Below are 16,714 nucleotides of genomic sequence, written 5' to 3' on the forward strand. Positions count from 1 at the left end.
CTTCTGTTTGCGTCAGTGACTCCTCAGAGGACTAGGAACTTCTGAACACTGCTGTTTGTGAAAAACTGCGTGTATTGTTGAAGTCTTTCAGTTTATTTAAAGCTGAGGCTATTTTTGTGCAGTGAACCTCTGCCGCACCGTCTCACTCCACGAGAGAAATTACTCAATAAGCTGAAATCTGAATGCTTGGGAACTTTTTTCAGATCACTTTTTTTTCAGTACCAGAAAACTCACACTTGCATCGACAATACTGCAGTGGTTGTTCTTCGTCATCCACATTTTCCTCCAAGTGCAGCTCAGTGCACTGTGCTTTAGCTGGTTCTCTATTAAGTCAGAAGGGAAATAGATTTGACCATCTTCAATATAAATCCAAAGGCACTTCACACCCCATATATCAATCTTTTCCCCATCCCGGCATGTTCTGATTGGAACGATCATACTGGGGCTATAATTTACCTTCCAAATCAAAATGAGCTCAGGAGTGAATTGACGCCATCCTGCCAAGCTGACTGTTATCCATTGTCACAGCTGAGATCGAGGCTTGATAAAGTGAAGGTCATCCCCACTGTCTGAGGCTATCAGTTACGCCGTAGCAATCAACAAAATCTATTTTCCATCACAGCGGCTGCAGAGGGGAAGATGGATTCGATGCACATAGACAGATATTGATTTGGCAATTTCCAAGGGACAAACAAAATGGCCTCCCAACTGTTTAACTGTTTTCATTTGCCTCAGAGTAATGCCTCGGCCCAGGTGGGAGTTTCATACACTCTTTAATCACAAATTAGTCTTTTGTATGGATTTAGGTTAAATGACAGCGTCAGAGACTGTCAGCTGTAAATTGAGAGACAGGTGATGTCCTGCTGTCGAATCTCTGCAGTCCATATCAGACACAGAGAGTCAGCTACTATATCCTAAGCTTAAAACCGGTAGTTAAACACCAGCTGTCCTTCTTTAAGCTGTATTCCATTTAAGCTTTAGACACCTTTCTACCAATTTAATTTAATAAATTCAACACATCAATACTGTTTATAGCACGTTGCTTTTCTCGATAACCCATCTACAATGTTATCTAGGTGCTGTTTTCCTATTCACTATGAGTGTATGTTGAGTTTGTATTAACAGTAGTAAATGTAATGCATTAAGTTAAACAAGAGCAGTTTAACATGAGTCCTCTGATGTAGAGTTTTGAGTGTATCATATATGATGTTGAGAGAGAAGCTGACTCAGACTTCCTAATGATGATGGAAAACAAAATTCCCTACTTTACCAAATATAAAACACTTTCAATCACTTTGCATGATGGCTGCTGGAAGTCATGTCTGGTTTAGACAGTAGGGGATTCCTGACCATACTGTGCAGTATGGTCAGAATGCCACAGTCGTAGGGGAAGTCATTAGGTCTGAGAGGACATCAATTAAGACATAAAATTGCCTGAGCTCAAGTTTAATACCTTATGAAAAGTGCAGTGATATTAGTTTATCAGTTAAATTAAGTGTGTGGACAGTACACAGTTTTGCATGAGGTAAGAAATGTGTGTGTGTGTGAGTGTGTGTTAATGTGCACGTCTGTGGGAGTAGTAGGGGGTTCATTAGGTTCACCTGTTATCCTATTCAAAGCAAAACGTTACCATTAGCCAGGCTTTAATTCCTAGCTCTTTCTTCTCCCCTGTCAACTCCTTCTTATCGCTTCTTTTTCTAAAGTCTGAATAATTTGCATTTCTAATCTTAATGTTGTTTATATTCTATTCGGCTTAGTTACCATCTGTGACCTCAGCACGCCCTACAAATGTAAAATTAAAAGCTTAAAGGGATCAGTAGAGATAATGTCTGTTGAGTTGTTGGGAGGCTTTCAATGTGAAAATATCAGTACAGCATGTGTTGAGATTCACTTGTAGTAGTTTAACTATTTTAATAATGTCCAAGAAAGCAAGTGCAAATTTAAGCTACAAGCACCTTTGCACACATACACACAATTCAGAACCTTAATTATATCAGAAATCACATGTAGTGTTCACTGATAAATCGTCTTTACAGACAGTGAACTTGCACCATAGTCACAAAGCAAATGACTGGTAGAAATGTAATGCAAAGACCTCAGGGTTTAAAGACTGTGAGGCTAAAACTGATAATCTCCATACTTACTTGCTCTTCTCCCCAGCTGTCTTTGTCTCTTACACACACTCATTTCATAAAATTCTACCACCTAAAGAAAGTACAAGTACAGACTTCTGAGAACCACTGCACAGGTCAGAGGTCAAGAATGAAGAGATGGAGTGTCAGGCACTTCACCATTGAAAGTAGAGATCTGTTGCGTTGAGAAAGAGCCAACGATCATAGAGAATCTGGAGACCTAAAGAGGTTGCAGAAGTGCAGCAACCCTGAAACCCTCAGCGCCACAAAGATTGCAACTCAAGTGACCAACACACACCTCCACATAGATACAAGGCACTGCAGAGGTTCAGGAGGGAGCTACAGGCCACCATGAGATCAGCCAGAAGTATGAAGCTGGCATCATTCCAGTGGGGCAGCAGGCTGACAACCTGAAGTGTCAGCTTGAGAAAGAAGTCAAGTCTCACGCAGAGTATCACAGGACAGGCTCTTGATGCAAATCTTCACAAAAGGCTGCTGAGCAGGAAATGTCTCTGTAGAGATGTGGAGGAGCTGACAACTTGACTCAACATTCGGCTCTCTCTCAAGGATGAGAGAGAGGGCAATTGAGCCGCCTGACGGGAAGTCGCAAAACAACCAGCAGTATTATCCTGACATAAAGCTCTCCCTGCCTCTGAAACTATTGCGACTGAGGTGCCTGAGAAGATCGCCCAGGGCTCAAAAGTTCTGTGTGTAGTGCCGGTTCTAAACCTGCCTGTTTGGGATGGACTGTTTGCTTGGCCTGTGATATCGCTCTGGGGCTATTTTCGAGTTATTTCTTGTCATTAGTGAGCCCTCCTCAAACAGTTCAACAATATACTCGCACTTTTTATTGTTTGTGTGTTGGACGTTGTGTGCAGAGTCTATGGTGCAGAGTAAAGGTAAAGCAATTCTTGTTATTCCTACCTGGTTTATCTGCAGTTACGATTTTGTACTCGTTGTTTTCCATAAAATGAAACAAATGTCTGTTCACATGTGTGGTTAATGTATCAATGATTTACTTCAGAACTTTTCTAATTAAAAGCTCTGTTATTCAGTTCAATATAAAGCAAGGCAGCAACAAAACAAATTATTTTACTTTGAAGATAAATTGCCCCAACAGAAATTGGTTCTGTAAATATTTTTGTCATGATGAAATTCACCACAACATTGGCAAACGTCGTTGGTGTGCGTTTGCTGAAATGAAAAAAAAAAACGACAGAGACTTTTTTCAGAATATATAGGTGGATATAACCGTTAATAGTTCTAGAGCCACAGTCTAAAGCTCTCATTGAACACAAAGTTAATCCCCATCTTATGATAAATGATACAAAGAAATCTGAAAAATACTTAATTTTAGGTATCTCAACAAATTAATTCATTCACTTACCATTTGCAGAGTGAATTACTCTTAAAAGTAATCTTTAGCTGTAGGTGAAATCTTTTGATACAGTGAGACTTTGGTACAGTAATACTCCTAAATTGCTCAGCCCCACCCATTTTATACTGCTCTATTGCTTAGTGATCATTAAGTGAGTGTAGCTGATCAGGATGCAGCTTGACTGGGGATGGTTGGCAGGGACGTCCTAACTGGCCATAAGAAGGTCATCAATATTTACAAACTGTTAGCCAAAAGATGGATTTTCTTTTCAATTAACCAGTTGTGCTTCTTGCAAGCCTCATGGTCCTCTCTCCCCCAACAAGACTGCTTAAAATAGGAATATTCTCAAAATTCTAATTGTTGGATGAAAAAAGTTACATATTTAGAAAAGTAAAAAAGTTTCTCTTTTTATTCCAATTCACCTTTTATAATGTAAACCTTAGTTGAGAAACCTTTTTACCATATACATTGTTTTTCTCTACTGATAGGGGCCCACTGAATAAACAGGTGCCCTAAATATTGTTACACATCTGCCTCTCAGACAGCCTGAGCCCGCCACTGACCCTAGGTCTGGTTTAAACTGGCAATTGGGGCCTCATTTTTATGATGCATAGAATGGAAGACATTTAAATGGTAATTGTGCATAGACTGTATATATAAATGGACGGAGGGTTCGTGACGTCACCCGTTAATATCTGCAGAGTGAGAATGAGGCTAGTAGGAGGCGTTCCCCGGCTTGGATTCCAGTTGTGTCTCATGTTGGACATTCTAGAGGGACATTCAACACAAATACACAGATATGTAAAGTCATACATGTGCCAGGTTAACTCCTTAATAGACTTTAACATGGTAAAAATAAAAGTGTATTACTTCAAAGTTCATCAGATCATAATCATTTCATCTTAGGAAATATGTGGTGGACATCAGCCTCAGGTTCTCTATGAGACTGTCTATTCTAGTAAAGTTACACTTCCTATAATGTATTTATATTTAACAAAATAATTCAGAGAAGTCTGCCTGAGATTAACGATGTAAAAACTCAAGGTAGCAGACAAGTTTAGTTTTCACTGTAACACGTTACAACACATCGACACCAATACTCTGAATAAAGAGCGTTAGGAGACGTAATGCTACTTTAAACAGCTGCTCTTACAATGCAGATATGACTTTAAATACTCAGGTTTCAGTTGACCACAGTAAATCTGTTTCTGCAGAATAATAATCTGTGTAAAGTGTCAAGTCAAATGGTTCGGCGAGTGAAACATCTTTACATAACATTAGATATCTTACGTGGCGGAGCTTATTCTCCGGACACACACAGTCGCCTGTCTCAGTTTAAAAGATTCATCATGAAACTCAAACGCTTCTCTCTGCTGGGCGACCGGCTCATGTCGGTTCATGTCGGTGTGTGTCGGTAATAACTCCTGTTCGCATCGCAATTACTGCTGGTATCTTGCCTCCAGGCTAGCGGTACAGAGACACCGATACCTGCGAATCACTTCTAACACATCTAAATAAAATACTAAACTTGACTTACCACAGAAACGGCAGCGCAGACGTCTTTAACTTGTCCGTCAGGAGAACAAGCAGAACATCAAACCGTGTTATTCATCCGATGTGTGAGTGGAACCGCTCAACGGTCTCAGGTGGTGTTCACTGACCGGGGATTAGCCTGTTAGCTCAGGTGAAGCCGAGCAGGCAGGAGGCTAGGAGTTGCAGTCGTCGCGCTGACTGTGACGTCACGTGAATTTCAAACCTCTATATCGCTTAAACGGGGAAGTTACAAAAAAATTCACCCCCCTCAGAGTTGTCATGAAGGAGGAACCTCGCGATTGAGACTAAAACCACATTTTGAACCATGCTGTAAACAGGTTTAATTCTGCTCTAAAGTCAGCCTTTTTAACATGGGCGTCTATGAGACTTTCTGTTTCTTGGAGCCGGCCCTCTTTGGCCACCCAGTGAACTGCAGCTTTTTTACACTTCCTTATCGGCCTCATCGCTCAGCCCAGGATGTTGCCCCTTGTAATTGTGTTCATTCTGTCATTGAAACCAATAAATATCTGATTGTTTAATTGATATTCTCCAAAGCCTGGGGTCGTAGATTCATTCTTATCTAACACTTGGCTCAACATCTACATGTGACCTGTAACAGAAAAAGAATTCTCCTCTTCCATCCTAATGCGAAGTGAAGTCATTTCCCCAGACTGATGACTCAGAGTTCTTCAAATGCACTCTAGCTCAGATATTTTGAGTTCTGTTTAAATTATCATTCTTTTTTGTCTCGCTTTGCCTCGTGGCTGCCATTTCAAAATATATCCTGAAGAGTCATTGCGACTGTAGAGAAAAGGAAATGAAAAAAGATGGTTCACAAAAGTGGCATGGTTTAAAAAGTAGAATGTATTAAATATGTAATACCGCACCTCAAATAAGAAGATTCATTAAAATAAATAAAATGGTCGACCGCCCAATTGATCAACTGACACTGACACATTAACTGACCTGAGCACAGCCTAAAAAATTTAAACATCAGTTCATGATGTTTTTTATTAAGTAACATGAATCAAAAGACATGTAAACATACAGTACCTCAGGCACTTCGAGGAGCTATCAAGTTCACCTTTTTCATTCACCTGTAGCTAGACTCTCTGCTCTTGAGCAAACTGGCGCTGCCATAATTCTACCTCACATGAACAGTTTTCTATCAGCTCAACATCACCTCAAATCATTCTAGCCAGTGCCTGTCAAAGTAAAAAAAAAACATGTCTAAAAAAGTAAGCTAATTCCCACATGGCTGCTCAGTGTCTCTCCGTTCGTCAACTTCCTCTCAGCTCTCCTTAGACAGAGTGGGCGGCTGTCTGTCCAGGATGCTAGCCAGTGTTTTGAACGGTTGTCCCCAGTCACCAAGATAACTAAAATCCCCTGAACTGTCAATTACCCAAGACTCATCTATGGAGCTGAGTGAACCCGCCACGGAGCCATCGCCCTCGAAGGCGTAGGTTGCTAATGAATCATAGGGCGGAGCGGCATAACCCTTGTGGCTCTCCTCCAACCGGTGTTCGATAAACTCCCGGATCTTCTCCGCATCGCCCTCAGTCACTCTGCCACAGGAAGAGAGCGGGGTCTTTTCATTCACGGCAACAATAACGCTGGCTGTTTGACGATGGATGTCAGGTGACCTGACATCGTCGTTGCGGCTGGTGAGATGCAGCAGAACCCCGTCCCCATAGCCATTTTTTTCTATCTTGGAGACGGCACTGTGGGCTTTGGCTTGCTGTGAGTGTGTGTTGCGCAGGGTGCCCATGTCGAAGGCATGAGTGTCCGCCTCGCCGCCGCCCTCATCGTCGTAGTGAATGACATTGTCACGTATGTCTTCTTTTGATGTCATCAGAGTCTCTTTCTCTTTTTTGCGCCTCTGGCTCATGTACAGCGCTGCCATAACTGCAAGGTACAAATAGAACAAGGTGATGGGTTAGTTCAAAATGATCAGTGCTAGTCTTTTTGTGTTCATTGAGTTCAAATAGATCTTTCAGTCTCCTCAAGCGGTTTTAAGGTGTCAGCACTTGACAACTAGTATGTCCGTTAACAATTTATCTTTGAAACAAACTTTCCCAAATCCAGCTGTTCCATCTTGCATTTTATAAGCTGATGGATCACAGTTGTAAGTTTCCTGATGGCAGGGTCTAATAGGGTTACACTTCACTCCCAGGTCAGATCCAGGGTAATTTGCTCTGCTCTCAGTTGGTGTCTGCATGGGCACATGATGTGAGGGATACAAACTGCCAAAACTGAGCACTAGCAGCTTTGAAGATAGCGAGAGGAGGAAGCCCTGCTGCTCCCACAAATCTCACAACTCCTCTTCCGGGCACAAAACATTGATTACACTCACTCTTGTGTCCTGGACTGCTCTTGGAAGTTCTGCTGTGTTTACTTATCAACCAAAGTACTCTTCCACTTTCTGACATTAGCACACCACATTACAGATAATGTACAACAAAGATTTGTGAGTAACTATCGCTACTTATTCATCTTGTGACTTTAATTCTTCACATAACAATGACTGGCGATCAAAGGAAATACCACTACACCAACATGTTCTCTAGTAGAGGACAATGTTGTTTTGTTTTAGTGTAGTGCTGGGTTAAACAAATGGCAACATTTGTGCCATTGTTTCACAATAGTATGTTGTAGACAGGCAGTGTGAGGAGGAGTATAATGCAATAATGATGCAAGTGATTTTTCAATTTTGGTTTTTTTATTAAACATTTTTTTGCACCCTTTAATCCGTTTATTTTACTCAGAGTGGGTGTGAGGTCAAGGTCAACTGAGTAAGCATGAAGTTGAAAGCACTAGAAAAGATGGTAATTGAACCTTGATTTTAGAATATTTTTGTCAAGCTTTCCCAAATGTCTCTTCTACGTGTCAGGATATTAACTGTCTGTGGTCTATGGTGCAATAAATATTCATTTCATGTTGAATTTCAGCAACATGCCTTCAAAATAAGACAAAAACCTCCACAAACTTAATTACTAATTCTCTCTCTCTCTCTCTCTCTCTCTGCTGCAATTGTCGGATGACGTGTGAATCCTCTTATTGTCCTGTTGCCAGTTTTATATATCAAAGCTATGGTTATGAAAACATGTTTTGTACTTTTTTTTAATGTTTCACCCACACTAATCCATTATTGGTTGACAGATGACACTGGCTTATCGACCTTCAGTCACATAAGAATCAGGTATCACTCTGTCACCTGACATTAAATATTTCAAACAAATTTATTCATAATTTTAGTATTAATAGTAAGATCCAATCAAATAGGTGCCGTTTCCTATCTGGGACGTCTGCTCACCCACTCATCCTTTCCTCACTTTTGATATCAGGAATGTTTGCTCATCCACTGTGTTCCCTTTCATCAGCTTTATGATAGACAAGAAGATATGTGAGTTAAAACTGTGCTGTGAGTCCTCCTCTGCCTGGAAAACGCCACCACTGCTGCTGCTGCTGACTGTCGAGCCTAACTATGCATCACAAGTAAGACAGCCAGCAAGGTGGGTGTCACATATTCAATCTTACACCTGATTGAGAGCTTATATAACTGTTCTCTCTTTGTAACAGTCAAGTGGGCGGCTATGGCACAGGAGGTGGAGAGGGTCATCAACTAACCTGAAGGTCGCTGTTTTGATCCCGGTAAACATATTGAAGTGATGCATGAATGTGTATGTGATTGTTACTAAGTGTCTTGAGTGGTCCAGAAGACTGAAAAATGGCTATATGAATGCAGTCTATTTACATCATGCTATGAACACGGACGCCAAAAGGTATACATACATTTGTGTATAAGAACGGAAAGCTATATTCTGTCATAGCTTGACCTCTCTCCACACTGATCAAGCACAAATATTGATACGATCATCTAATCAAAGACCTCATGATCCATATTTGAGATATTTTCTCTATTTGCCACTAAAAGTCGTCATTGAAAATTACATGCAGATGTGGTGTCACACACCTACACCCCAGCCCCACTACACCCTATTAGAAAAACAATTGTCGGCTCCTTGAGGCACATGAGTGCACACAGAAGGAAAAACAACAACATTCCCTTGGGGTACTGTGCGTGCTATAGAAACTAAACAAGGTCATAGTGTAGACTAGGGGCTGGGCTGATGGGAGCTGCTGACATACACTTGAGTATATTGATGTTTCAGCATGTTCGGCTCTTTGGGAGACTTGATAGAAATAGTCTCATTTCTGCATCGGGTATGCTTCTGGAGAAAACATTATGGTAGAGCTGTGGGTTGTGACACAGCACAGTGATAAGAGTGACACTACAGTCGGAGGGGGCTTTGAATTTGAGGACACACTGTCTGCAACTTCTCTTTGAAACATCCAGCCACTGGAAGCCAAGAGCTCTTTATTGGCTTCTTTTGTGATTCAAGTCAAAACTGAAACACTGATTCCTGGTCCGTCTCATGAGGCAGCTTGGCAAGAGCATGAAAGTAGCACAAAAGTGTCAATATAGGGAAACACACAATCAAATACACAGTACAATAGAAAGAGCAGAATAATGTAAAATCATACAGGGGTGATTCAGCAGGATCAGCAGCAGTGGTGTATTGGGCTGCAGGTGGGAGAATAACACTTTGTTAGCATTACAGGGGGATTTATTTAGTGTTGGGAGAAGAGGAGATGGAGTTGTTGGCCTGTTAAATTACTGAAATCTTTCCAGGGTGTTTTGTAGCAGAGAGCTGTTTTCTGACCTGAGAGACAAACAAACAGCAACCATAGCCCAAATATGTAAATATAGTGTGTTCAAAATTGTCTTTATTGTGACTACATAGAACGACCAAAGTTGATGATTTCACTATCAAAATAGAGAAATGGCATTTTTGTTTAGCAGCTGACTAAGGATTTATTCACACATTTTTTACTCTTATTAAATGCAGTTAAGTTGAAACATTTCACGCATTGCTCAAAATAAAGCCTATGAGCAGCGTGACATACAGAATTCCTCCAATCAAATGACAGGATCTAACTTTCAAAAGTTTTCCTAAAAAAGTGTACTAAGGAATATAAAGAAATCAACACATCTGAACGACGAAGTGTTAGAATGTGTCACAGCACAAGCTGCCGGTTCAACTTGAAATGCCGCAAAAGCTGCTAACTGCATGCGTCAGTGCTATTGTCAGCTTAAATTGTTAAGAGGAAGAAAAACCAACATTCAGAAGAATAGGGTTCGCAAACCAAAAGTTAGATTCACCAAAGGGAAAACAGGTTTACTTGTGCCATTTAGGATTTATTTGGGGTTTAATCAAATAAAGCAGTTTAGATGTTGGTCTGAGGGCTGCTCCTTTCTTGAACTAGATCTCAGAAAAGAATTTGAGTACAAGGTCATAAATGATAGGAATGATGTTAACAAAATTAAAAAATATATACCTGTTGAGGTAAAAAGCTGAACTTTGCCTAAAAAACGTCAAGTCCCATAATGCACCACCAGCAGGCCAGGTCCGGCTGCTCATTACGACTTGAGATGGAACACCTGGGAATGGAAGGTCACTCTCAGCAAACGTCTCAGCAGAGAGAGAGATGCAGGAGAGAGGATTCAACTCATGGTACAACCAAAGAAGCCACTGGTTCTGTAACAAGACTTTTATTTTGATGATTATTTAATATTGGATGTGCTTCTAGCGTCATTAATGTAAGGACGTCCTGTTTGAAGAATTGTAAAATAATAGCCAAGCAGCACATAGCATATCGGCAGCATATCGGCAGCATATCAGTTTGGCTTTTTGTTTAAGTGTAGATAGTTTTTTGTTCAATTTATATTGATGTTTGAATACTGTGCATTCATTCGTTTACGTACACTGTAAAAAACTTATTTACTTGATTCCTTGGATTGAAGTTGTTTGAAATATTTACATATTTGTATAGCTTCTAGTTCTTTTTGTGTTTTGAAGGTTTTCAACCTGATGAACCAACCAGCACACTAATAATTAAGGAAAAATACAGATTGAGTTGTGTTGGAAAGAGTTGTCCCGTGCGTCATTTGGGGTTCATGTACCAGGCCATTGCAAGTTGGGCAGGAGTTGAAGAAAAAACTATGAACTTGACAGAGCCTAAGCTGTAATGACTGATTACCTTCACAGATCTTCAAATATCAGTCTAACGGTGGAAGCACTGGTGAGTTATAGCACCTGCTGATGTCAATCCAGTTAAACGGGACTCGTTTGGGAATGAATAGCCTTTCGAGAAGGTGGTTTTGATCCAGCCCCAAAGAGGAGGTTCTGGTGGGAACAAGACCCGACTTGATCTGACCGAACAACCAGATGTACTCTGCAAATTGACATCAAACAAAGGCTCTGGCAAGATGTGCCTCGATTCTGGGATGGGGCAGATATGGCAGCGTTAAAGCAGATCACAGAATCAGCCAAGGTCTCACTCTGATTTACGTCGATCAAGGGACTGTTCTCCCTTTTTCTACTTTCTTGCTCCCACTCTAGACACAGCAACATTCTCAAGAGGTTAGTGGTGGTGCATTTTGGTCGATGTTTACTCAACACGACTTTGTCGTTCAGTTTGGTGTGAAATCAAACAAGGGGGAAAAGTTGACAGTTCACAAACTGATTATAAGTCATTAAGTTATTAAGTCATATTACATCCAACTAATGCAGATTATAAAACATCTTAGTCTCGTCTGTGTCAATCCTGATGAGGTCATGTGTAACAGCTATTATGTGCAACGCAGTTCCTTACACTTGGGTCCTTATATAATTCAAACAGCTGCTGCAGAAAGAGCTGAGATTTAAACCAAGAAACAGGGTTTTAACCACATTGGCCTCCTGACAACTTAAGCTCTGGTTTTATTGTCTTGCTTTTAGTCCTTGAAAAGCAACGCTTTAGCCACAGAGTTTTAGACCTTTTGAGCCTTTATATGCCTGAAATTCTTGGAGAACATCTTTTCAAGCTGTGTCAGAATTCTGACAGAATATAAAAGGTGAATTAATAAGTGATTTCTTCAGAGCTGCTCTGCTATTACTGCCCCGCTTCAGGAGTCGGGCATCTTTTTGAAAAACCTTTTTTCAATTTCTTTTCTGTCATATTTGGTTTTATTTGTGAACAAGAAGCTCCAGCAATTCCTAAATTGGAAACAAATACCAATTGTCTCAACTTTGGTCTGGTGCTAGAATGAGTTGAACAGATCAAATGACTGAAAGAAAATAAATCAATTGAATAAAAGTTGAAAAATCATTTGTTATTTTACTAAGACACATTGAAAACCCTAGTTTTGTTTACTAGACAAAACAAGCAATTAAGGAGTGATCCGTACATTCATAAATCCTGATCCCAGTTATCATTTGGCGAAAGACTGGTGTTAAATATGGAATTATGATGAGGAATTTTTTAATACTCTGCACATAAATTAGGTAAGCGATATTGCCATTTTCCGACAGATCTTAAATATTCGCTTCGTGGCTTTCTACTTTTTACTTTCTGGTTCTTGTTTTTTTCAAGGTTACTGGCCAGTTTGTTAATTTCATTTTTGGCATATTCCTCCCAAGCTTGCTTGCAGCTGTTGTGCTTCTGCCCTGGAGGTAACAAACCCGAACAGGAACTTAATAAAACAGTAGGAGAAGCCAAGTCAAAGACCATTCCCCAGGGAGGACACAGAGCTGTGTTAATCCTCTGCCATTGTTGTGTTGGTTACCAGCACCAGGAGTTGCTACTTCGCCTTTGTATCTATCAAAGGCAAACCCCTGTCTTTTAAACATGCAATATAAAGATGGTAGCACTTTATAAATTAACTCTCAGTATGGCTTCCTTAACACCTCCCTTCCTCTTCAAAGTGTGATATTACTGCCAGGAAATATACGAGGACATTCCTTCTTTCGGACAGGAGAGAGGAGTGGATATAATGTGTTATCCTCCCTTCCCCTTCTTTGTGTCCTCTTTCAGTCATCCTCTCTCCACAGAGGACACCAATAAAGAAGGCACAATACCCTCAGGAGGCTGCGATTCTTCTCTGACATGCCATTAGTCAGTCCACACACACACACAGAAAGAGAGATATAGGGTGAATCCGATATAAAGGCGGGATAAAGAGCTGCTTTCACACACCTTTCTTTTCATTTCTGCTTTCTGAGTAATGTCTTAATAAAAATACATGCGTACAGACACACACACACACAATGAGAGCTGTCCATGTGTGTTTCTGCTCTGGTTTGACAGGTGGTTATATAAATCTCTGCAACAGACTCAAAAATTAAAGGAGATGATGGAAAAAGGACAAAAAAGCAGTAAATGAGGAATAATTTAGGTCCTCTTAAAACAAACATACCTGATAATTAGAGCTTGTTGTGGGTTGTTGGCACCCTCTAGTGTTACAGCGGGTGCACCAATTCATTGATGTTAAAACACTTGAAAGTACTCTGGATATAAAACATGGTTCTTTACATACCACTAAACTGACAAACATTGTTAAAATACTCATTAAAAAAAGCTTTAGACTATGAACCTTCTAATACAATATTTAAAGTGGTGGGAACAACACAAGAAAAGATCTAAATAAAATGCATTAGTAAAACTCCCAGTTAAGGGACAAATAAAGTCATTTCATTAATTGTTTTTGGGGCCATATGGGGGCAGAAAACAATCCAGAACAAATTACAAGAACCAGGTATTCTCCGATACACTGATATAATCTTAATTTAGTTTTAGCTCCGTTTTGGTCTCCACCACTACTCAAAATGGCTTTTTAGCACCTAAATGCACAATGTTCTGCCAAGCTTGTCTCTGGTTCATATTTGGCTTATGTGTGTGTATGTTGGTGTTTGCATATCCCTGTGTTGTAGGAGGAGCTTACCAATCAACAGAGCTACACACAGCAGAATAGCCATCAGGGCTCCGGTGCTGAGGCCCACAGGCAAGAAGATGGCCTCTGCTGAACAGGTCAGCAGAGAGCCCCCCATCTCGCAGGAGCACACTCGGATGGTGAGGGTGGCTGTGCTGCTCTGAGCAGGGTAACCGCTGTCTTCGACCACCACAGGAAGAACGTAGAAGTCCTGCAGCCGCCGCTGAAAGCCTGAGCGTCTGGTCACAATACCGGCAGTGTTGTCTGGAAGCCAACAGAGGATAATGTCACAACAATATCCTTGATATTTAGTGTTCACTGGCTGGCAGTCATCACACCACCTTCTGAGAATTCTGATCTAACTTGAAGGATTACACGCACAGACGGATGAATGCAAGGTGGCTGCAATGTTTGCCTTGTAGGATATGGCTGGTGTTATTCTATATGTTTTACATTGTCTCAAAATTGGATGAAAAATCTAACCAACAATGTGTTGGTCCCTCTGTTGTTTCCCTGCTCTGCCTAGGTGTGAGTACATGCTACTAGGCTGTTGGTTTCTACTGAAGAAAACAGCCCCCGATCTAACACTAACCCTTACCCTAACTCTTTTTTAAATTTCTATGGTCATTTTTTTAAAGCAGTTGGCCACTTTAGTTTTAAACAAGCATTACTCAAATGAATTAGACACACAAAACTGTTCCATGTGCTCATTTCAGAAGTTGATTAATCCATATTTGGTGCATTAGTGAGTACTAGTTTCTACGGTGTTGTGTGTACAGGTCACCAAGTAGAGCTGTGGCTCACTGATGTGTTTTAATAGTTTTTGGCCAATAGCGATGTTCTATTTCATAGAGATATAAGTATATTAGTCTTATAATATAAATGTAATACCTGTCAGCAGGAAACATTCATTGTTTCCTTGGCTCTGCCACCAGACATATCCTTTAAAACAAATGCTACACGACACAGACTCTAAAGTAAAAAACAGTCATTTCTCTCAGAGGAGAATCTCAAAAAAGAAGAAAAAGAAACTGCATCATTTCAAACCTCAGCAGAGACTTCCTGTAGTCTGTGCCTCCAAATAGTAATGACATTTTTAGATGCACCACATAGCACGGGAGGAGGCTCTGCCACTTCAACCCTGTGCCAGAAATGATATTTCTATACAACTGACCTGCAGCAGGAAAGTTGTACAAAATATAATTAAGTTCAGAGGCAACATTTGTTTGGGTGGATGGTGTGCTCTATATATATATATAAACAGCAGCATGAGGTAACATGTGGTAGTTAGGACGGATGGTGGACATGCAGAGTGCACAACTGTCACACCAGAGACCAGGGCTCGTTCTCTTCTTATCGGGTTAAATCACCATGGTTACTTATGCTGAACAACCAACCTGCTCCAGATCAATTCCTTTGAAACATGACATCAGCGTTCTTAGAGGATCCCGTGGAGCTCAGGGTCAGATTGTTAGAGGGTCTTTGAGGAGGACTTTCAGAGACCCACAAAATCCTTTGACCTACTCTGATGACTATCTTTATGAGAAATATAGATTTTCGTCAGAGGGAATGAAAAACCTTTGTCAGCTGTTGGATCCGAACATAACCAACCTGACACTGAAGGATTAATGTGCTCACATATACAGGTCTTGTTAGTATTATCTCATTCCCACAGGTTATTTTGTTGTGGTCATAAAATATATATTATTTCCAAATGTCATCGGGGGCTCAGTAACCAACACATTCGCACAATTGGAGATTTTTAATGCAAAATACAGCAGTAAATTAGAACTGACGCTACTCTTATGCAGTCATGCAAGTTCAAACTCTGACGTGTGTTTGTATAGGTTTAACTCAGTAAGCAAATCATCTTTGAACAAAATCCAGTTAATAATTGTGATTTTCTTTGAAACATAATCGGGGAAAAATAATGATCCCTATGAAAACAAAACATCGAAGAGTATATGTATATGGTTTGAAGTTAAAATGATTTTTCGGTTGGTAAGTTTTTGTCCCAAACAAGTGGTTTTCAGAGCTGAAGGTCACTGTATCCCAAACTCTCGCACACTGTCACTTACTTTCCACTGGGCTACTTCAGTGTCCGACAACGGCTTTCTCTGTATCTACTCAGCCCAATGCCTTCCCAGCATGCACCACAGCCTCGCTATTTAGGCTAAAGCAGGGTATTTAGATGTCAAGACATGCACTGAGAAAGTGAACTGAACAAAGTGTGGTTAAAAGTTTCGAGGCAAAGTGCTTTTTAAAAATATAATAACACTAAATAACACACTCTCGTTACAGGAGATACAGGGAAACACGAGAGAGAATCATTTGTATTTATTATGATTAAATGTTATTTTCTGAACATGATAGTACTGCAAAGATTTGTGAAAAAAACAGACAGATGATTACATTAAACAAAACCTTTAAACTGCTACACACATAAATATTTTATTTTAGTGATTCCGATATTTTTGGTGCTGCTGATACAGTTTGAAGAAATTAAATCCAGTTTTCAAGGAAAATCTGAAATTGTTTCTCAATTGTAAGAATATGTCTTCAAATTTACTGCAGGGCGGAGACAACCAATAATAAGAGGTAATGGGATCATTTATTTCTTGAACAATTTTTGTGAAATGTATTTTGATGAAAATATTCAAAACAAATAGGTTTGCAGCTGATGTGTGTGTGTGTGTGTGTGTGTGTGCGCATGTTTGTGCGTGTGTTTTTGTGTGTCAGGAAAGATCTGTTCTCCCCTCAGTGGACAGAGATGTAGCTTGACAAGGTAGAGACCATTAAGGCACCTTGTTCCTGTTACACACACACAGACCCCCCCCCCCGCCCCCCCAAACACACACA

The 16,714-nt window shown here is 40.3% G+C and overlaps 1 protein-coding gene across 1 annotated transcript in view; it reads right to left on the reverse strand.

Annotated features, from left to right (window-relative positions):
• Positions 1–6,334: 6,334 nt before the first annotated feature.
• The window catches only part of LOC128455201 (cadherin-12), a 53,443-nt gene continuing 43,063 nt past the window's right edge, over positions 6,335–16,714 (reverse strand). The window contains exons 11-12 of the mRNA XM_053438883.1: positions 13,868–14,119; positions 6,335–6,948 (exon numbers count right to left, since the gene is read on the reverse strand). Coding sequence (XP_053294858.1) covers positions 6,335–6,948; positions 13,868–14,119 — 866 coding nt within the window. The remainder of the gene's footprint in view (positions 6,949–13,867; positions 14,120–16,714) is intronic.

Source organism: Pleuronectes platessa, chromosome 13, assembly GCF_947347685.1.
Source record: "Pleuronectes platessa chromosome 13, fPlePla1.1, whole genome shotgun sequence".
Lineage (NCBI taxonomy): Eukaryota > Metazoa > Chordata > Actinopteri > Pleuronectiformes > Pleuronectidae > Pleuronectes > Pleuronectes platessa.